The sequence below is a fragment of the Salvia hispanica genome, chromosome 2 (assembly GCF_023119035.1).
Source record: "Salvia hispanica cultivar TCC Black 2014 chromosome 2, UniMelb_Shisp_WGS_1.0, whole genome shotgun sequence".
NCBI lineage: Eukaryota > Viridiplantae > Streptophyta > Magnoliopsida > Lamiales > Lamiaceae > Salvia > Salvia hispanica.
In genome coordinates, this window is record NC_062966.1 from 11,682,627 (window position 1) to 11,705,040 (window position 22,414).

The window sequence follows — 22,414 nt, forward strand, 5'->3', positions numbered from 1 at the left end:
TACAACTGAAACATTGATGATAAATTAAAGCTAAGCTACAAATGACTATAGATGTAAGACGATGATGAATAACAAACTAGTCTTAAACGCAAAACACCAAACAACATTATGAACTCTGAATTTTTAAATTACTTTAGAAGACAAAGTTTTTTTAAAACTCAGAATTCTCTCTAATGAACTATAAATTTCATATTGTTTTTAAGCATTTAAAACTAGTTTGATATATAATACAATCCGGTATTATCATCATCCACACCACCATAATTTTAAATATGTGTTTCAACTCAACGTCACATTTCTTCAAAAAAAGTCATACTAGAACAATTATGAATTATATATTTTTTGTGAATCTCTAGAGCGATGGAAGGATTACATGAAGATGGACACATGTAGACTTGAATTGTTAGGGGACTTGAATGCTAAGAATTGAATCTTGATCACAACATTCAAGAACGCCCCATCTATTACTTTTTAAACCTTTTAACTTTTTTTCATATGAGAGTAGGTTTGTGTTAAAATGACAATCCCTCTTAAAATGACAACGTGACAACGCTTATACAGCAATATTTAAACGCTACACAGCAATATGACAAACACTACACAACAATCTATAGATTGCTGTATAGTGGTCGGATATTGTTGTTCAAGAAAAATTGTTGTACAAAGACCAGCATATTGCTGCCCGTCTTTTTCCAGAATTTTTTTTTGCCACGTGGCAGCTTATTATTCGTCCACGTGTACAAATGATTGGCTAGAAATGGTGGTATGATGTTATTTTAAGGGGTGGTGGCACCCTAACATGCCCCTATGAGAGTATTATTAAAAAGAATTCAATATCTAAAATGTATAGTTTCATGAACAATCAATATATTAATTGATCAACAAAATGAAAAATAAGGAAAAAAATATAAATCTATGATTTCAATTCACATTGGTGTGTTTAAACTGCTTAACTTCTTACTTATGTGATGCACAAGCCATAAAACAATGATGAATTTTTTTTAACCAATATGAAACAATAATAAAATTTTTTGTACCAACATTAACAATTATGAAATATTTTGTACTTCACAACAAAAATAACGGAATGTACTAAATTGAAAGACAAATGAAACATTTTGTATGATTTATGTGAACTTCAAACGCTTTCATACTAGTAATATGGAACAGATGTGAAACATTTTGTATTGAGTTGTATTTATCATCTCATAATGGTTTTACCAACACAAAGTCCATGTTGCCTCCTTCGAAAACAAGAAAGATGAGAGACAAAATATTCAGAAGCAATGCCTGATTTGAATCTGTGATATGTTTGTAAACATTATTTGTTTATGCAGCTTTCTATTTCCATGCAGGTGATTAACATATTTAAGTATGGTTAAATTAGCGCTAAACTTTAGGAACCACTATTTTGGTTGAATTTATTTAGTTTGTTATTATCTTGTTTAGGAATCACGCATTTTGGTTTAATAGTTGATTTACGAGTGGTAGAGATGAAAAGAGTGTTGGAGAAATTTTAGGAATTTATTGGGTAGTACTCCCTCTTAACATAAAAATATAAATATGCACTATTTTCTTTTTGTCCATGCTAAAAAAATATGCATTTTCAAAATTTAAAAACTTTTAATTATTTTTTTTTTCAGTCTTTCTTTTATTTTATTAATTTTATATTAAAACTAGTGTCGAATACAAAGTGCATGTTTTTGGACTGAGGGAGTACTTTTTTAAAAAAAATCTTGTGGAAGTATAATATATTTGTAGAATGAATCTCAAAAAAATCTATAATTTCATTAAAAAAAATACTCTTCATTAATGTTTAATAATACTGAAATTAATTACATAAAGTAAAAGGAACAAGAAAACGAAAAATAATGAAAAAGTCCAAGAATCTACTAATTGAATTACATTGATCGGCTGCGAGGATTCATGGTGTTGACGAGGATTAATCATGAAACTAAAAGAACAAGAAAACTAAAAATAATAAAAAAGCAAAGAATCTATAAATTGAATTCATATCGAGCGGCTGTGAGTGAGGTTTCTGTTATGAGGATTCATGGAGTTGACGCCGATGTCAATATCGGGATTGCCGCATCTCGGCGCCATCATTGACAATAAGGTTTGATCATCCAATATTCCCGTGGGTTTGATGCCAAAATTTCCTTGATAAGTTTTGATAGCTAATTCCAGAATTTGGTCTTCGGAAGCACCGGTACCGAGGTTGAGTTGTGCGTATTCGTAATAACCATATCTTTGAAGATGAAATTCCGAATCAAATAATTGGATTGTATTGGCTGTAGGGACTTTTACCAACTCAAAACCCATGCTGTTTCCCTTGGTACCAGAAGAGACAGAAAGTAGGAACACAACAAGAAGAAGGACGATGGACAAAATATTCAAAAGCTTAAGAGCCATGGCTGCTGATATGTTTAGTGTGTTTGGAAATTTGGAATTGCAACTTGTTAATGCTTCTGCATTCGTTTAATTTATAGATGCCTCAGTTTTCCTAATTCTAGAAGGACTACTCCATATTAGCAGATTTCCTTATACCCGTAGGATATGGACATATTTAATTGCCACATTAAATTCGATAATTGTGGATCTATATCATCTAATGTGACTGATTTGATTAGTTTGTTTGGTTGTATATTACTATTAAAAAGAATAAAATATGTTAAAAGGGAGGGAGGAGGGTGATATGGCAATAGTGTCCGAGAGCAGCAAATATCTTGGGCTAAGAGCAGCAGCCCAATATTAGGGCAAGATCTAAGATTCGGATAGATCGCTTTTCCTAATTTAGTTTAATAGGATGATAGCCTTTTCCTAATTATTAGTCCAACATAATTTAGTTTAATATATTAATTGATCATTGTGGTACGGTTGTGAATTTTTGTATCTTAGTGGTACTGAACAAACCGAAATTTACCAAGCTTGATGATTTTACAAATAATTAATTATATAATTAATCAGTAATGCATTACAAATAATTAATCAACTATAAATTACTTATGGCCCTAACTCATCTGCATTAATTAAATATATTTACTATAAAACTAAATTATATTATTGATAACAATGAAATGTATTAGTACTATAAATCTACCAAATCATGAACTACAAAAACACATCATGACACAACAAAAACAAGAATTCCATAAACCTAGCTGTCAAAGGCCTCTTACGTCATCTAGAATAGGAGTGGAAAAAAATATCAAAATAACAGCCTTACTATAATGGATTAATATAAAAAATACTTATAACGGTATGATATCTTATTAAGATAAGAATATGAATTTTTATATACCGCGGTTTATCAAAACTCGGTATATAATGAAAATATGGTACTACCAAAATATGGTATTATATCAAAGGGTCCTATTATAATGCTTATAGCACCCTAATCCAAAATCAAGACTAAATCTCCACCCTTGGATTTTAAAATGAGTGGATAAGATTAAAGCTCACAAAATCTCAATAAATAGTAGACAAAATATCAACAAAAGGGTAATATCGTCATTATGTTATCATATGATAATTTTTGTTAGTGTTTTTTTATATCAACATTGTGTATTACAAATATCAACAATATGACATTAGAATATCAACACAAGGACAAGAAAATATCAACACATTTTTATTGAGATTGGACATGCATAATATTGAGATTTTGCCTACAATATATTGAGATTTTTTGTTGCATTTGTTGAAAAAGCTGCTTATCAACATATACGAAAATTGAAATATAATTTATCAAATTTCATCACCCGAACATCGTCGGAACATATGCAATTGAGATCTCGTTGGAATCCTTATTAAATTATCTTTAATTTGATATATTTTTTGCGAAAAAATAATTTAAATTGAGAGAGTTACGTAAATTTAAAGATTTGAGATGATTTTGAGGAGAGAGAAAGTAGTTAGTTATAATTACTACATATAGGATTTGACATTAATACCTTTTTAATTTAATTAATAATTATTTAAATTTAAAATATATTACACTTGACATTATATTAACCACAAGATCTTCTAATCTAATGGTTGAAAATTGGTCTCAATTTGGGATTGGTAATTAGTTAGCAATTGATTATGTCCCTTATATCAAATACCTGGTATATACCCAATCTAAATATAATTGTATATTAAATATATAGTATAATATAACTTTAAATTATATTTATTGTTAAATAAAATATTTTTTAAATTATATAATATAAATAATATTTAACTTCTTATTATGTTTTCTAATTAAATTAATTTTTAACTTAATTAATTTGAATACGAGATTTATTAAAAATTAGAAATTACGTATTAACATCCAATTTTTCTGGCAGTTATGATGAATCCAATTCTTCTTTAAGTTCATGTCGGTCGAGAATGGAGGGTTGATTATTTGGTTTATTTGTGTTTTATATAGTATAATTGTATTGATTTAAGCATTGTATGTTTTAGTAGGTTTATAATTTATGGTATAAATTATATATGTGTACAATATCTACCCATTTTCTATAAGTTTGTTATTTTATAGTGGACTTTTTGTATAAATGTATTGATGATAGGTCTAATTGTTCATTTTATTCTATACTAATTATGTACTCCCTCCGTCCAAAGATAAGCGACTCACATTCCTTTTTAGGACGTCCCAAGATAAGTGGGCCATTTCCTTTTTTGCTATTCTCTATCTTACATTTTCTCTCTATTTTATTAACTCCTTTTATTTTATTCACTTTCCGTTTTACTAACGAAACCCCATTTCCTTAAATCCCGTCCGAAAAGTTTGTGCTCACTTATCTTGAGACGAAAGGAGTATATTTTTTATTCTAGTAAGTTGAGTTTGTTTTGTACTCATGATCTAAGTCACAATTAGATATGAAATATTTTTTCAATAGTATATGAACTTTAGTAGTATATTTTTTCACACAAAATTTTTATTTATAGTATAACAACATTTATTAATCAGTAATTATAAAAAATATTATGTTGTTTTTCTTGGTTTGATGACTTATAAATTTTTACCTTTATAACCTATATTGCATAATTTAAGAAGTATATAACCTATATAGCATAATTTAAGAAGTAAAGAATAGGGGAGTGATCAATTGCTAACTCATCATTTAATTGTTAACTACAACTAATTTAAGGCCGCATGATTTTAAAAAACATGTGGTCTACAATTTGCCACGTGTAATTTTCATTTTTATTAATTAAATCGAAAAAGAAAAAAAAACCGCCAAATTAGGGTTTTGGATGAAAATGTCAATATAGTGTTTCGAAAATATCAACACAATGCTTTGAGAATGTCAACACAAATTTAGGATTGACATTGTATATGTATATGCTTTATATTGACATATTATCTTAGCTGCATTGACATTAACCTGTGTACGAAAAATACGAAAATTCTAGATTTTTTTTTTTCAAATTTTGACGTCGGAACATATGCATGTAGTATATCGTTGGAATCCTTATAAAATTATCTTTAATTTGATATATGTTATATGAATTTAAAGTTTTGGGATTTCTTTTAAAAGTTAGTTATAACTAACTTGACATTAATACCCCTATTGATTTTTATTGGAATTAATCCTATAGCCTTATTGACGTTTTTTGTTGATCATATTGACATTTTGTGGTTGATGATCTAGGCCTTTAATTTGAATATCTAATGGCTATTATTGAGTTGTAGTTAACAATTAAGCATTGAGTTAACAATATAACACTCCCCGTAAAGAATATTTGTTGACAATATTTATGTTATTAAGTGTAACAAAAAATAAAATAAGAAATCTTATTATAAAAATTGTATTTGAATAAATATATAGTGGCATGATAATTATGGTGATAAAGGATAATAATTTTAGAAAATTTGTTCTATTTATAAACACACTATGCTTATAAATATTTAATTATAATAGATTTACTATAAACTACATTTAATAGAGTATTTTGAATTTAAATGGATTAATATTTATCTACAAATATTTATAGTATTTATTATTTGTGATTGCATAAAATTTGTACATATACTAATATTTATCTCCCAATTCTTGAATGTTTGATTCTAGTATTTTATGTAATACTACTACAATTTCTACTGATTTTATGATTTTTTGGAACTTTTATGAGATGTTTAATTTATTATGTAATGCATAGAGCAACATTATGATAATATATCAACAAACATTTCAGTACGTGTAAATAAGTGTTTGACTATTCCTATATTTTGTTTCATTACTACAAATTTCTACAGATTTTATGATATTTTTGGAACTTTTATGATATATAGTTTATTTTGTAATATATAGAGAAATATTATTATAGTATACAAATAAATATTCTATTAAATAAATTTTAAATTTTCTATTTTGATGCATAATAATTTAATATTATATCATTTACACAAACAAGTTATCATGCACAGCAAGTTTTGCTATTGAACGACACAATATAATCTTTTTTATATTTATTTGTTCATAAATTTGATGAAAGAAATCTTAGTTGTTAGAATTGATTTTTATAACTAAAAATGTGTGCTTAATTTTTTAAATTTGTATGAATATAATACTCCCTTCGTCCCACAAAGATTGTCTCACTTTGACCGGGCACATGTTTTAAAAAATGTAATGGAAAGTGAGTTGAAAAAATTAGTGGAATGTGGGTCATACTTTTATATATTAGTGTTATAGTAAAATGTGAGTAGGAATGAGTTAGTGGAATATGTGGTCCACTATAAAAAATGGTAAAAAGTGAAATGAGACAAATTTTGTGGGACGGATGAAAATAGAAAAATGGGATAATATTTGTGGAACGGAGGGAGTAATAAATTAAAGATCTTTGCATGGGCTAATTGTTCTTATTAAATACTCCCTCCGTACCCGATTAAGAGTCACACTTTTCCATTTCAGTCCGTCTCCAATTAAGAGTCACACTTCATTTTTACCATAAATGGTAAGTAAGTCTCACATTCCAGTAACTCACTTCACTCACATTTTATTATAAAACCAATATAAAAAAGTGGGTCTCACATTCCACTAACTTTTTCAACCAACTTTTCTTTACATTTCTTAAAACCCGTACCCGATCAAAGTGTGACTCTTAATCGGGGACGGAGGGAGTATGTCCGTATCCTACATGTAAATGGAAAGAACAAATATAAATTAAAATCCTTCTAGTATTAGGATAATCTCTGCGGCTCTATAAATTAAACAGATGCAGAAGCATTAACAAGTTGCAATCCAAATTTCCAAACACAGTAAACAAATCAGCAGCCATGGCTCCTAAGCTTTTGAATATTTTGTCCATCGTCTTTCTTGTTGTTGTGTTCCTACTTTGTCACTGTACCGGAAGCAAGGGAAACAAGACGGATCTTGAGTTGGTAAAACTCCCTGCAACCCATGACAACCCAATTTGATTTGGAAGTTCATCTTCAAGAATATGGAAGCAAGGGAAACAAGACGGGTTTGCAACCAAGAACCCAATTTGATTTGGAAGTTCATCTTCGGGAATATGGTTATTACCAATGCGCGCAATGTTAGAGAACATAGTGAAGAGCATACTCATAGAGAAGCTTGAGTTCAAGCTGAAGTCGTGTTGCGTGAGAAGCGGCGTACGTTGCAACATGGAGTTGAGTTGGATCATGATAAGCAGCGTGAGATTGAGCTGGCAGCTGATGAAGCTGGACCTCCTGGTGCACGAGGAATCAGCTGCACCACACACACTAAAGCCAAGCCTAAAGAGAATTCTGTTATGAATGAAGTGAAGGACCACCAAAGGACATGGAGAGACGTGGCTGCACAAGGAGTGATGAAGAAGAACTAAACAAGATTCTGTTTGCTTAGCATGTGGTTTAAGAAGTTAATTATGATTAGAGATAGATTCTAGATTGTTCTGAATCGTAGTATAAATATGTAATGTTCATGAAATGATTCTATCAAGAAAACAGTCACATGCTATTTTGAGTATTGCTTCCAATTTACTTTCTTCTTCATCATGAATGCCTTTGTTTCTTTTCATGATATCAGAGCAGGATCATTTTGATCCTGTCTCTCCTACCCTTTATCAAACTTTATCTCATTACCAAATATGGCAGAATCAAACGGTTCCAATGCCACATCCATTCCTCTTTCTGCTTTACTTGTTTTTTCACAACTACCTCCAATCTTAGTCAAGTTGACAGATGGAAACTTTCTAATGTGGCAGCAGCAAGTTGAAGTAACGGTGTGGGGATATGGCCTTGAAGGATTTCTCACCGGAGAAGCTGTTCCACCACCACAAATGGAGTCAGATCCAGATCAGGGGACAATGGTGCCAAATCCGGCCTACATTTCCTGGCAGAGACAAGATCGAAGAGTGGCTGGATGGCTGTTTGTCCTCTCTGTCTGAAGGTGCTCTTGTTCTTGTTGTCGAACTCAGATCCGCAAGAGACATATGGAGGGCGCTAGAGACCAACTTCGCCAGCAGATCGACAGCGAAAGTGATGCAATATAGGCAGCAAATGCAAAATCAGAAGAAGGATGCACTTCCTATGCCTGAATATTTGAGTAAAATGAGATCATATTTTGATCTTCTTGGATCTGTTGGATGCAGGGTATCAGATGGAGAACAAATATTGCATATCTTAGGTGGACTTGGGCAAGAATATGATCCAGCGGTTTGCTCAGTCACCTCCAGATCTGAACCGTGGACAGTACCTGATGTTTGTGCTTTTTTGCTCAGCTTTGAGTCAAGGTTGGAAACCACCAGAGCTCATGCTACACATGTTGAAGGATCACAACCTTCACTCAATCTTCTGCAACATTCAGGACAGAAGAAAGAAGTAGCTTCTTACAGCAACAAGTTTGATTCAAATGGAGGCAGAGGAGGTTCTAGGAATCAAAGAGGAGGTAGAGGTGGAGGAAGAGGTTTTGGCAGAGGAGGAAACAAGATCATTTGTCAGTTGTGTGAGAAGCCGGGACACTCAGCTGCAAAGTGTTGGCACAGATTTGAACAAAACTATGCTCCACCTCAAGTCCAGATCAGAGGGAATCAACCTTCACAACAGCAGAGTTTCTACAATCCCTCGGCACATCTGGTGCAATCTGGAGCTAGATCCCCATCTGCTCTTTCTCTTGGGAACACTTCAGAATATAATTATGATGTTGGAAGTTCAACCAGCTGGTATCCAGACTCTGGAGCAACGAATCATGTCTCAAATGACTTGAACAATCTTAACATCAGCTCAGAGTACACTGGAGGTAAAAATCTCATTCTAGGTAATGGTGAAGCAGTTGCTATTGCAAATATTGGTGAATCTGTTATAAAGTCTCATTGCCCAATTTTTTCCAGAATGCTACATCTGAAAAACCTTCTTCATGTTCCCAATATCACCAAGAATCTCCTTAGTGTGTCTCAGTTTGCTAAGGATAACTGTGTTTTCTTTGAATTTCACCCTACCTTTTGTCTTGTTAAGGACCAACTCACCAAGGAAATCGTGCTCAAGGGAACGCTTGAGAAGGGTCTCTATCATTTCTTAGTTGATCATTCTCCAATCAAGAGAAGCAGTAGCTCCAGTTTCCTAGCCAATCAAGAGGATCCAACTGTTCATTCTGTTGATTTACAAACTCCTAGCTGTAACAATAGTTCAGCCCTAGATATTGCCTTGTGGCATAATAGACTTGGGCATCCTACTCTAAACATTGTGAAAGTTGCTTTGAATAGCTGTAATATTCCTCATCTTTCAATGAAAAATTCACCTCTTTGTGATCCATGCTCTGTTGCTAAAGCACACAGATTGCCCTACTCTCCTTCCAGTTCAGTTTTTGATGCACCCCTTGAATTAATTCATAGTGACCTCTGGGGTCCCTCACCTATCATATCCAGAAATGGCTATTCTTATTATGTGTCTTTTATAGATCATTTCACTAGATTCACTTGGATCTATCTGTTGAAACACAAGAATGAAGTGTATTCAGTTTTTAAGCATTTTAAGGCTATGACTGAGAATCAGTTCAACTCCAACATCAAAATTCTTCAATCCGACTGGGGTGGTGAGTTTCAAGGGTTGGTTCCTTTCTTAAAAGAGTGTGGTATTGTACATAGGATATCCTGTCCTTATACACCTCAACAGAATGGCCTTGCTGAAAGGAAGCATAGGCATATTGTGGAAACTGGACTTACTCTCTTGGCTCAAGCATCTCTTCCTCAGAGTTTTTGGGATGATGCATTTCTCACGGCAGCTCACCTCATTAACCTCATGCCCTCCAAAGTTCTCAAAAACATTTCACCTTTTGAAAAACTCCACTCACATAAGCCTGACTACACCAATTTGAAAGTTTTTGGCTGTCTTTGTTATCCCTTGATCGACCTTACAACAAACATAAGTTGAACTTCAGATCAGTGAAAGCTACTTTTTTGGGATATAGTTCCTCTCATAAGGGATACAAAGCATTGCTCCCTGATGGCAGAATGATAATTACCAGAGACATCATTTTTGATGAATCTGTTTTTCCATATCAGCTTTTATCTAGAAAGGTAAAGATCATTCTTCAGTTACTCAATATCACACTTTCTTTTCTCCATCTTCAGTTCTGATCACAAATGACCTGCCTCCACCTGCACCAGCCCCTCGTCTCAATGACCATGACATTTTCTCTGATTCATCTTCATCTGATCATTCCACACCATCATCTACTCAGACTATACCTTCTGCTCATTCTGACTCTCAAAATTCTGATCCTTCATCCACTTCTTCCCAAAACTCAGCTGACTCTACTATTCCATCACCTCAAAATAATCAGGCCACCCATCCTATGACTACTAGAGCCAAGGCTGGAATTTTTAAACCAAAAATCTACTCTATTTCCCTTTCTCCTAATCTCATTCCCAGGTCTGCTCTCGAGGCCATTTTGATCCCTATTTGGAAGGCTACTATGCTCTCTGAGTTCATTGCTCTTCTTAAGAATCGCACTTGGATTCTGACCACACTCCCACCAGGTAAGAACCTCATTGGATGTACCTGGATTTTTAAGCTGAAATTTCATCTTTCTGGAGAAATTGCTAGACATAAAGCCAGACTAGTTGCTCAAGGGTTTTCACAACAGCCCGGTTTTGATTTTAATGAGACTTTTAGTCCAGTTGTTAAGCCTACAACAATTAGAGTCATTCTTAGTCTGGCTATTTCTCTTGGATGGTCTGTCACTCACTTGGATGTTAATAATGCATTCTTAAATGGTGATCTAGAGGAAGATATCTATATGAAACAACCTTTTGGATTTGAGCAAGGGGGACCACATTTGGTTTGCAAACTGAAAAAGGCTATATATGGGCTCAAACAGGCATCAAGGGCATGGTTCTTTACTGTTCATTCTGTGCTTCTATCTTTGGGTTTCTCACAGTCTAAAGCTGATGCTTCCATGTTCTTCAGGCAAAGAGGGGATGAAGTAATCTATCTTCTTATTTATGTTGATGATATGCTAGTGACAGGGAATTCACCTTCTTCAATCCAGAAACTTATCTCTCAGTTAAACTCTCACTTTTCTTTGAAAGATCTTGGGGAGGTGAGTCTATTTCTTGGAGTTGAAGTTGTCAAGACTGAAAATGGTTTACATCTTTGTCAATCCGCTTACATCAAAGATCTTTTAAAGAAAGCCAATATGATTGGGGCTAAGGGATGCCCAACTCCTATAGTTTCTGGTTGTGAACTGAGTAAAAACATTGGAGAGCCTATCACTGATCAGAAACTTTACAGAAGCATTGTAGGGGCACTGCAATATGTAGCCATCACTAGACCGGATATTAACTTTGCTGTAAACAAAGTTAGTCAATACATGGCATCGCCACTTGATACACATTGGAGGGCAGTAAAAAGGATTCTTAGATATTTATCTGGAACTCTTGATTATGGAATACAGATATGCAAGTCTAATGGTTTGATTTCTGCCTTTTCTGACTCTGATTGGGCTTCTGACTTGGATGATAGGAGGTCCACGAGTGGATATTGCACTTACTTTGGAAGAAATCTTATTTCTTGGTGTGTCAAGAAACAAACTGTTGTGGCAAGATCAAGCACAGAAGCAGAATACAGAAGCTTGGCACATGCTGCATCAGAAGTTAGTTGGCTGAGTGCACTTCTTGGTGAACTGAAGATTCGAAAGAAAGGAAGTCCAGTGGTTTGGGTTGACAATACGAGTGCAATTGCTCTTGCTTCTAATCCAGTTCTACATGCTAGAACAAAGCATATAGAATTGGACATTCACTTTGTTAGAGATAAAGTTTTGGGGAAAGAGATTGAGTTGAGACATGTTCCAACGAGAGACCAAATAGATGATATTTTTACTAAGCCGTTGCACAGACAATCCTTCGTGAAGCTGAGAGAAAAACTTGGTGTAGTATCTCTGTCTACGCTCGGATTGAGGGGGCGTGTTAGAGAACATAGTGAAGAGCATACTCATAGAGAAGCTCGAGTTCAAGCTGAAGTCGTGTTGCGTGAGAAGCGGCGTACGTTGCAACATGGAGTTGAGTTGGATCATGATAAGCAGCGTGAGATTGAGCTGGCAGCTGATGAAGCTGGACCTCCTGGTGCACGAGGAATCAGCTGCACCACACACACTAAAGCCAAGCCTAAAGAGAATTCTGTTATGAATGAAGTGAAGGACCACCAAAGGACATGGAGAGACGTGGCTGCACAAGGAGTGATGAAGAAGAACTAAACAAGATTCTGTTTGCTTAGCATGTGGTTTAAGAAGTTAATTATGATTAGAGATAGATTCTAGATTGTTCTGAATCGTAGTATAAATATGTAATGTTCATGAAATGATTCTATCAAGAAAACAGTCACATGCTATTTTGAGTATTGCTTCCAATTTACTTTCTTCTTCATCATGAATGCCTTTGTTCTTTTCATACAACTCATTCTCTCTGATGATGACCTATCTCTTCCAGACGTGAATTCAATTAGTAGCTAGATTCTTGATTTTTTCATTATTTTTTTTTGTTTTCTTGTTCCTTTTATTTTATGTATTTAATTTCAGTATTTTAAGACATTAACGAATACTAGTATTTTTTTAATGAAAGTTTCTTTTTCTACTTTTTTTCTAGAGATTCATTCTACTGATACTTCTGCAAAAATTATTAAAAAAAAAAACTTTGTATGTCTACCACTAGTAAATCAACTATTAAACCACTCGCAAAATGCGTGATTCCTAAAATCTTGAACAAAATGTTAACAAACTGAATAAATTAACTACTAAGCGCAAAATGAGTGATAACTAAAAATCTTGAACAAAATAATAACAAACTAAAAAAATTAACCACTAAGCATTAACATGTGTTAGTGCCTCGTGGTTCCTAACGTTTAGCATTAATTTTGTCCATCGTCTTTCTTGTTGTTGTGTTCCTACTTTGTCTCGAAAGTGTGTTAGTGCCTCGTGGTTCCTAACGTTTAGCATTAATTTTGTCCATCGTCTTTCTTGTTGTTGTGTTCCTACTTTGTCTCTCTTTCGATACCAAGGGAAACAAAACGGGTTTTGAGTTGATAAAATCCCCTATAGCCAATACAACTTAATTTGATTCGGAATTTCATCTTTGAACATATAGTTATTACGAATACTCAAAACTCAATCTCCAAATCAGTGATTCTAAAGATCAAATTCTGGAATTAGCCATCAAAACTTATCAAGGAAATATTGGCATTAAACCCACCGGTATATTGGATGATCAAACCTTATCGTCGAGGATGATGCATCAATGCGGCAATCGCGATATTAGTGGCGGTGTCAACTCCATGAATCTTCGCAATAGAAATCCCACTGCTAATTTGAAATTATGAATTGAATTTGTAGATTTTTTTACTTTTTCATTAATTTTCGATTCTTGTTTGACCATAAAATCACAACTGATGAATTTGTGAACAACTGTGAAATTATGAATTGAATTCGTAGATTTTTGGGTTTTTTCATTATTTTTAGTTTCTTGTTGTTTTGATTTTTAATTAATTGCAGTATAGCTAGACACTAATGAATTTTTTACGAAATCAAAGTGTTGAATATATTGCCATAGTTATATCTGTAAAATCATGGAACACTTATTTATCTTCCAACAGGCAAATTAATTAAGCCGTTGTTGAGTAGATGCAATTTTGGACTAGCCTTTGATGCATGACAAAAAGGTAGCGTTAATAAGTTGTTGACTCTAAACATCACATATAAATAATTAGACACCCAATCAATTAGTAAGTCATTAAAATTTATAGGATTGGATTCATCCATGGCTCTCAATCCTTCCTTCCATTTTGTCTGTTTCTTAACAATCGTTTCCGCACTCTGCAATGCCAACCGAAACATACATAATTTCCCACCTTCGCCATCACCATCACCATCGCGATCGCCTTTCCACTCCAACCTAGCTTCAACAATCAACAATTTCGACTACCTAAAATACTTGGAAAATTACGGGTACATGGAATACGCACGTGCCCACGTGCATTTCGGAGCATCCCAAGATGAGATCCTGAAGGTGGCCATCTTAACCTTCCAGATGAATTTCGGGCTGAGCCAGACCGGCGAGCTCAACGACGAGACCATGTTGAAGATGCAGATCCCCCGCTGCGGCGTCTCCGACATCACTGACAGCGTCAACACCATGATACTCCCCAACCGCCGCCGCACCCTTGTAAGAATATTTATATTCTTATATGACCTATGTATCTATTGGTTTAATATTAAAGTTCAAGTACATAATATTAAAAGTTAAAAGGAATTTTAATATAAAAGACGATACCGTGATGGACCGGTTTCGATTAAAGAATTAGAATCGGGTGTGTTGATAACCCTCCTCTCTTGCCTCTTATTAAAATAATATAATGTGTTTATGTGTATATATATAAAAGGTATATCAATGTGTATATATGTACATAAAGTAATGATGATATATGTATAATATATCAATAAGCATATATGTTACGTGTGGACTAGTTACACACATATATATATTAATATGCATGTATGCTTGCGGTGGATTTGTGAGAAAACTGATTAGTTTATTGGTAAACTAATTCACAATATCCAAGCGACGCGTATATTGGTGGGAATCGGTTATTTTGTCTATGCTAAAGCCATGCAGAAAGTTTAACTGTATGGTGGTTATTTATGGAAGAATCGATGCATCAGTTGCGGTTAGTGCATGCGAAGGAACACCACCTTTCATGAAGAGACTTGCATTACCTATATATATGTGTGCTCACATCCACGATAAATACAGATGTACAATACTATATACACAGAAATATAGTCACAATATATTTATATATATACTTTCGGTTCTTGTATATATATAAATAAAATGATTAATTCTTTATCCATCAAAAGAATCATTGAAGGCTTAAGGTCAAAGAGGGGATAACATCAATTATGGAGGATCCAGTGTCGGATAGGACAACCATCAATTGGTGGATTTCAACCTCTACATCAAATGAAGAAAGCATGGATGGAGGTTGGTGATTTTATCTCCACTTATAGTATAAATGCTATGGTTGAATTAATTCAAATCTAGAATTAGATTTCATTATAGAAATCATTAAAGTATTGAGAAATGGCTTACAATTGGTATCAGAGCCAATCTAGATTTGGTTAATTCACCATTTATGTGATTTCAAAATCGAAATTTGAATGGTCTTGGATTTTTCGATTTTGGTTAATATGCTTCCGCTTATGTGTTGGGTAATTGTTTTATGAAATGTTAAAACAATATAAGGTTAATAACTCATTAAACATTTCAATATATAAATAATATATAGCTTGTTTATCACCAAAGTGATCTTGTTATATTGCATTTATTTATTGAAAATGAAAAATGTCAATTAATTGATCATGATTATAGAGATATTGTAAATGACATAAGAGTTTGATTGATCAATTATTTTTTATTATCTATATACTGGGAGATCACCCAAAGGTGGATCATTGTATATAGTTAATAAATACGAAGTGGATTAATCATTTATTCATGTGTCATTTAGTATGTACACCCAAAGGCAACATGCTTATTTGATATATGTTTAGTTTGATTAATTGTTAAAGCTATATTTAGCATCGTTGAAAGTACATGTGCTTAAGTATACTCCCCCAAACTTAAACACTTGTTTGTCCCTAAACAAGAAGAAGAAAATAAGAAGACAAACTCATGTAAGGATGTTGGAGTGTCATCATTGCCTCAGTAGAAATAAAGTAATCAACAAGTATCAATGGCCTCGTAGACAAGTATAACATTATAAAGTATTGCTTCAAGCTACTATCATGTACTCAACCTTGCCAATTCGCCCTCACAAGGAGAAAATGCAATGTGCATTTTAGAAATTTCACTCACTCTCAAGGTGTATAGGCTCATGACATAACTCTCAAATCATCAAATCATGCATAGTTTACCATATGCTTGCTCGAAATCTACACTCTCCTCTACTACGGTGTGATTAAAGATCTAAGGTCCGAAAGGTCTTTTCTATAGGTTGTAATGTAGGCTCTTTGGATAGGTGAGGTAATTTTTGGCTAAAGTGACTTTAATCCCCAAGATATGACATATTCAACTTCACCAACTTTCTTCCCCAATCTTAGCTAGTACTAGGCTTTGCCTAGACTCTTCCCATCTACCAACATTCCACTTATGTTCAATACCTCTTTTTCAACATTCAAGGCACCCCTTTTTCACCAAATGTCAATTGCTCACCATTTTTCGCTTTCATTTTTTTTTCTTTTCTTTTCTTTTTCCCCTTTTTTTTTTCTTTTTCTCCATGCTTTGCATGGTATCATCACTATTTTTTTTTTCTTTTTCTTTTTCTTTTCTAACTCAACAAACTTGTTTTTCATTTGCCAACACCACTTTCACATTTCTCTTTGATTTTTCAAAAGTACCACATGACAATTCCAACCCCTCGGTTTGTCAAAGAAAAGGTTTATAGGCTCAAAGTGGGCTAACAAGGATTATTAACATAGCGGGTGAAATAGGATTTGGCTAATAAAAATGGCCTAACATCCTCCCTTATCTCTATAGCCACTATGTAGACTCAAGGAGATCGCGAGCAAGTTCTAGAAACATATGACATGCTTGAGATAAAACACACATTTAGTGATAGTATAGGCTTAATTCTCACAAGGTCATTTTGGCAAAAGACAAGGCACCATGCGATTCACTTTAGGCAATTTGAAATGAAAATTACATGTTACTTAGCCATATCAACAAGATTTTCAAAAATTTTTGCACAAAATAATCATTGGCAACTCCTCCAACAAATCCTCACACTCGTTCAAACATCACTTTCTCTCACCCTATTGTCATTCTACCCAAGGAAGATTATTAAACACACTAAGAAAACAAGAAAAACATTCCTAAAAAGAAACATAAACACAAAAACAACACAAATGGAACAAGGAAAATATTCCACAAAATCCACAAACAAAGAAAATCATAAGTTAGGTTACATGCCCAAATATCATCATCAAATATAGTTAAAAGAATAGGGGTACATGCCGGGTATCATCAAATCAAATCAACGAGAGAGAGAAAAGTAAAAGGAAATCCACTAGACACCCCCCAAACTTATTCTAAGCAATGCTAGGATAAGTTTGAAAGAGAGTGGATCTTCCATGGACCTTCACTATCGAAGCATTGAAGGGGACCTAGCCGTTGAAGCAAGTCCCGACATGGTTGTTGTGCAACCTTGTAATCTAACTTGGCCAAGGCATTCCATTTGTAAATCTCTTCATCATTTCGAAGGTTGACCCCGCATTTTTGTACCTACAAATAGAGAGCATTAGATGGCAATGTAACCAAAACCTAGAGAAACTATTAACCACACAAAGTAAAAGTACTCCCCCAAACTTAGCTCAAGGCTAACATTCAACAAGTTATCATCATGGAGTACTTTTCACTAATCTCTATCATCAAACTAATCATTTAAAACACAAGAGTAGGCATCACCTCCTAATAATTTCTTATATATCAACAATCAAAGCATATAACAAAAGAAATTAATCACAAAATCACAATTGAAGCTCAAGAGATGCACAAATTCATCCTATCCTTGTTCTAACATGTAAAGCTCAAAGATTTCACTTTATATCCTCATGCTTGTAGCCAAATTCTCCCCCAAGACCAATCAATTCAAACCAAAATTACTCACAACTACACCATCCTTTGATAGTATTATCATTCAACAACCCAACTCTTCATCAACATTAAAACAAATGAGCAACAATGTCCAACAAGGCAACATATCAACATATTCAACTTCACATTATGCAAACAAGTTCTAAATTCTCACCCATTCTAGCAATTCTACAACAAATCCACTCTTAATCCTCAAAAACCCACAATTATGCACCAAATTCATCATAATCTTCCATAAATCACTCAATAAACAACAATAATACTTGGGTAGAGAAGAATAAAGGGAGAAATTCATACCTTTAGGGCTTAATTTAAGTAGAACTCAAAAATTAGCTTCTTGCCTTGTTCTCACAAAATTCCACCAATTAAATGGTTTAAAATATGTAAAAGATGAAGTAGAGGATGAAGTAGAAGAGTTATTAGAGTGTAGAAGTGAGATTGGAAGGGAGAAATTTATAGGAAATCACCGAAATTCGGAAATTGGGGAGCTAGGGTTCGGAATCGGCGTCGAGTGTTTCTGTCGGGTGTTTTAATAACACCCGACCGGGTTTTCCGAGAGATGGAAAACACCCGGTCGGGTTTCCTCTCTGGACTCCCACTTGCTTCGGCAAAACACCCGACCGGGTTTTCTTGAAAAAGAAAAACACCCGGTCGGGTTTTTCCACTGGATTTCAACCTATTTTTCCATTTCTTCCATTTTTCACTCTTTTGTTCCCATTTTCCTGTTCCACACACTAAAACAAAGAAAAATCCTACAAGTGAGAGAAAAACACATTGACACAAAATAAAATTGTACCTACTAGGGGTTGCCTCCCCCATAGCGCAATTGTTTAACGTCGTTTGCCCGACGGTCTTCAAGCTCTCACTTAATGGTCCAAGCTCACTTGGATCACCTCATCGGGGCCCGTCCTAGCTTTTGCGGCCAAATAGAGCTTGTTTAGCCGCTTTTTCCACCAAATAGGCTTGTCATTTTCTCCAAGGTCAACTCCATGAGATTCACCATTTGCCCATTTTGGCACCTCCTTCTTTTGCTCCCCCAAACTTGTTTCATTCTCAAGCTCAAAAAACCAATTAGGGACCAAGATCTCCTCCAATGGCTTCTCAACTTCAACATCCTTAGACACTTGTATCACCTTGCACTCTTCAATTTCCAAAGGCACCTCTTCTACTCTCTTGGATTCTTCCATTTCATGGCGTTTCATCTTGTCTAACATAGAGAGGATAGCCGTCTTGTTTCCATGCCTAAGGGTGAGTTCTCCCTTGGTGACATCAATTAAAGCTTTCCCGGTTGCAAGGAATGGTCTTCCAAGAATGAGAGGAACATTAGGATCCTCCTTCATGTCCAAGACTACAAAGTCCACGGGGAAGATAAAATCATTCACCCTTACTAAGACATTTTCAAGAATTCCATTGGGGAACTTGACGGACTTATCCGCCATTTGAAGGGTGATGGTAGTCGGCTTCAAAACACCAAACTTTAACTTCCGGAAGAAGCTTAAGGGCATAAGATTTATGCTTGCCCCCAAATCACACAAGGCCTTGGTTTGCCTATCATTCCCGATCACACAAGAGATGTTGAAGCTTCCTGGATCTTTCATCTTTGCCGGCATCTTTTGTTGGATGATTGCACTACAATTCTCGGTCAAGCTCACGGTTTCATAATCAACCAACTTCTTCTTCTTTGACATAATCTCCTTCAAGAATTTGAGATAGCCGGGCATTTGTTGGAGTGCCTCAATGAGAGGTATATTGAGGTGCACCCTCTTGAAGATCTCAAGGAACTTTGCAAACTTCTCATCTAATTTCTTCTTGTGCACCACTTGAGGAAAAGGAATTTTGACTTCCATGGGCTTGGGAGGAATAATTGTCTCGGGTTGACCCTCGGATGGCATATTAGGTGACTCCACCTCTATTTCCTCTTCTTCTTTCTCTTCTTCGGGTACTTCCTTAGCTTCCACTTCGGGCATAGGAGGACTCTCATAACTTGTCCCACTCCTCAAGTAGATTGCCTTGCAATCTTTCGGATTTGGAATTGTAGTGCTTGGGAATTGCCCCGGTTGATGAAGTTGACCCACGGTTTGAGCAATTTGACTCATTTGGTGCTCCAAGGCCCCCATTCTTGTAGCAACTTCTACCACCGCCGTCTCAACTTTATCAATCCTCTTGGTAGAGTGTTCCATAATCCCATCGGTCTTCTCCATCAAAGCTTTTAGAAGCTCATTGGTAACATCACTTGAAGACTTTGAAGTGCTAGGTGAATTGTTAACCCCACTTGGTTGAATAGCATTATTCGGATTCCCATACGAAAGATTTGGATGTGTATTGAAGGATGGACGATAATTACCACCCCCATTGTTGGGGCGATAATTGTAGAAGTTCCTTTGATTTCCTCCTTGATGCACATAATTAACATCCTCTACGGTAGGTTGAGGCTCTACATTGGGTGTCATCCCCAAACTTATGCTATCCACCTTTTGATTGAGAATCATCATTTGTTGGTTGAGGAGATTGAATGCATCCGAATCAACAACCGAAGCTACCGGCATAGAGCCATCTCGACCCGAGCTCCAACTCTTGCTAGTGTATGCAAGCCTTTGAAGCATCTTCTTGCACTCATCAACCCCTTTGTCCAAGAATGATCCCCCCGAACCAAAGTCTAGTTGACTTTTGATAAATTCCGAGCATCCATTATAGAAAAGGCTCACTTGATGGCCCGGAGACAACCCATGGTTAGGACACTTCTTCAACAAAGCATTGAATCTCTCCCATGCTTCGAACATAGACTCTTGGCTCTTCATTTTAAAGTGGGAGATCTCCGCTTGTAGGTTGAGAGTAGAGCTAAGAGGGAAGAACCTCTCCAAGAACTTTTTGGCTAAGTCGTCCCAACGGATCTATTTGACCGATTATGCGATTAATCAATTCACATGTTAAACAGATAATTGCATGCTAGAACGCAAATAATTCATGCTTATAGAAAGTAAATCCTAAAACATGAATTCTACGGTTTAGAGTTACCGATTTGATTCTCCAAAGAATCGTCGATTGCTCGCGCCTTCTCCACGTGATGATCTTCAATACTAGACCACGGATCTTCTCGACTGGTTTCCGAACTGTATCTCGATATCAGGGTGGGCTGATCTTATCAAAATACTAGGACTCGAATAAAGAAGACAGAAGAAATCCTTTTGGGAATAGGTGAAGAATTCGAAATCCTCCACAGCTGGAGAGTTCGAAATTTTCGAAAATTTTGAGAATAAAAATTGTGATTATTCTGTCTCCTTTATTCTCCTATTTATATTAAGTTCCTTTTGGGCCCAGACAGGGATCTATGGAAGGTTTTGGATATGGGCTCGCCCAATTAGCTTTTTACTAATTAAATTGAACCCACAATTTAATACAAGCTTATATTGGAATATTACGAGCAGCCACTACAGAAGTAATATTGCACTCCCCATCCAAATCCGAAATTACAAGTAATCCGGGTTTCCGTTATTTATATTATTTATTTCCCGCGCTTAAGATATAAATGTCCATTAATTAATTAATGTCTGCTATGGACTTAATTAATTAACATCTTATTAATTCCAAGAGTGGACTTAGCAAGAAACACTTATTTATTATTCATAGAGTAATAAAACTCCAACTGGCCAGTTTTCCGAATAATAAAACCTTGTTTGAGCTCCTCTTGAGGACATTATCAAACGAGACTCACCTCGCGCACGATTCAACATAATAGCAATCCTAGCACCGCTAGATATTAATCACCACTACCCAATATATCGGGATTATTGGGTTGCGAAAAACCCGCACCATTTGATAAGTCAAAGTAGTGCATAATCAATACCGTATGCTCAATGCTAACGTATGTAGATTAAGAAATAGTATTTTATCAAGACCTAGTCTTTCAGTAGATAGCATAAAGACACGTCTTGCTGTTAGATCCATTCAAGTGCTATACCACACCAACGTCATCTTATTTCAGAAAGGCTTAGAAATAATCGGACTGACATTGCAACCTTTCACGATAGGTAGTCTAAGCCTATCTGGGTTGTGAAATTCTTCTTTTTCTTTTGCAAAGCATTGCATAGAACCGACTGTGTTACCTTAAAGTGGACGACGCCCACAACCGGTCTACTAAGCAAAAGACTTAGACTTTGTTTGCTTCTTATACATTTAAATGTTTATAAAACATCTTATAAATGCACAAGAAAACACAATGTAATAATATACTGATTCTATTCGTGCGAAACTGCTCGAATAATACTGAATCGGGTTAAAAGTG

The 22,414-nt window shown here is 34.9% G+C and overlaps 2 protein-coding genes and 1 non-coding gene across 3 annotated transcripts; 1 reads left to right on the forward strand and 2 right to left on the reverse strand.

Annotated features, from left to right (window-relative positions):
* Positions 1-2,010: 2,010 nt before the first annotated feature.
* On the reverse strand, positions 2,011-2,412 carry LOC125206281 (metalloendoproteinase 3-MMP-like). The gene has a single exon (XM_048105557.1). The coding sequence runs from the start codon at positions 2,410-2,412 to the stop codon at positions 2,011-2,013; it is 402 nt and encodes a 133-aa protein (XP_047961514.1).
* A 16,586-nt stretch (positions 2,413-18,998) lies between these two features.
* Positions 18,999-20,930, reverse strand: LOC125206282. Its single transcript, XM_048105558.1, has one exon. It carries the CDS (start codon positions 20,928-20,930, stop codon positions 18,999-19,001), a length of 1,932 nt encoding a protein of 643 aa, XP_047961515.1.
* On the forward strand, positions 20,854-20,960 carry LOC125208743. The gene has a single exon (XR_007174222.1). It is a non-coding gene; the product is annotated as a small nucleolar RNA R71 (small nucleolar RNA).
* Positions 20,961-22,414: the final 1,454 nt, after the last annotated feature.

Coding starts and splice junctions, on each gene's coding strand:
- LOC125206281 (XM_048105557.1), bottom strand. CDS start 2,412: ATGGCTCTTAAGCTTTTGAATATTTTGTCCATCGTCCTTCTTCTTGTT.
- LOC125206282 (XM_048105558.1), bottom strand. CDS start 20,930: ATGAAGAGCCAAGAGTCTATGTTCGAAGCATGGGAGAGATTCAATGCT.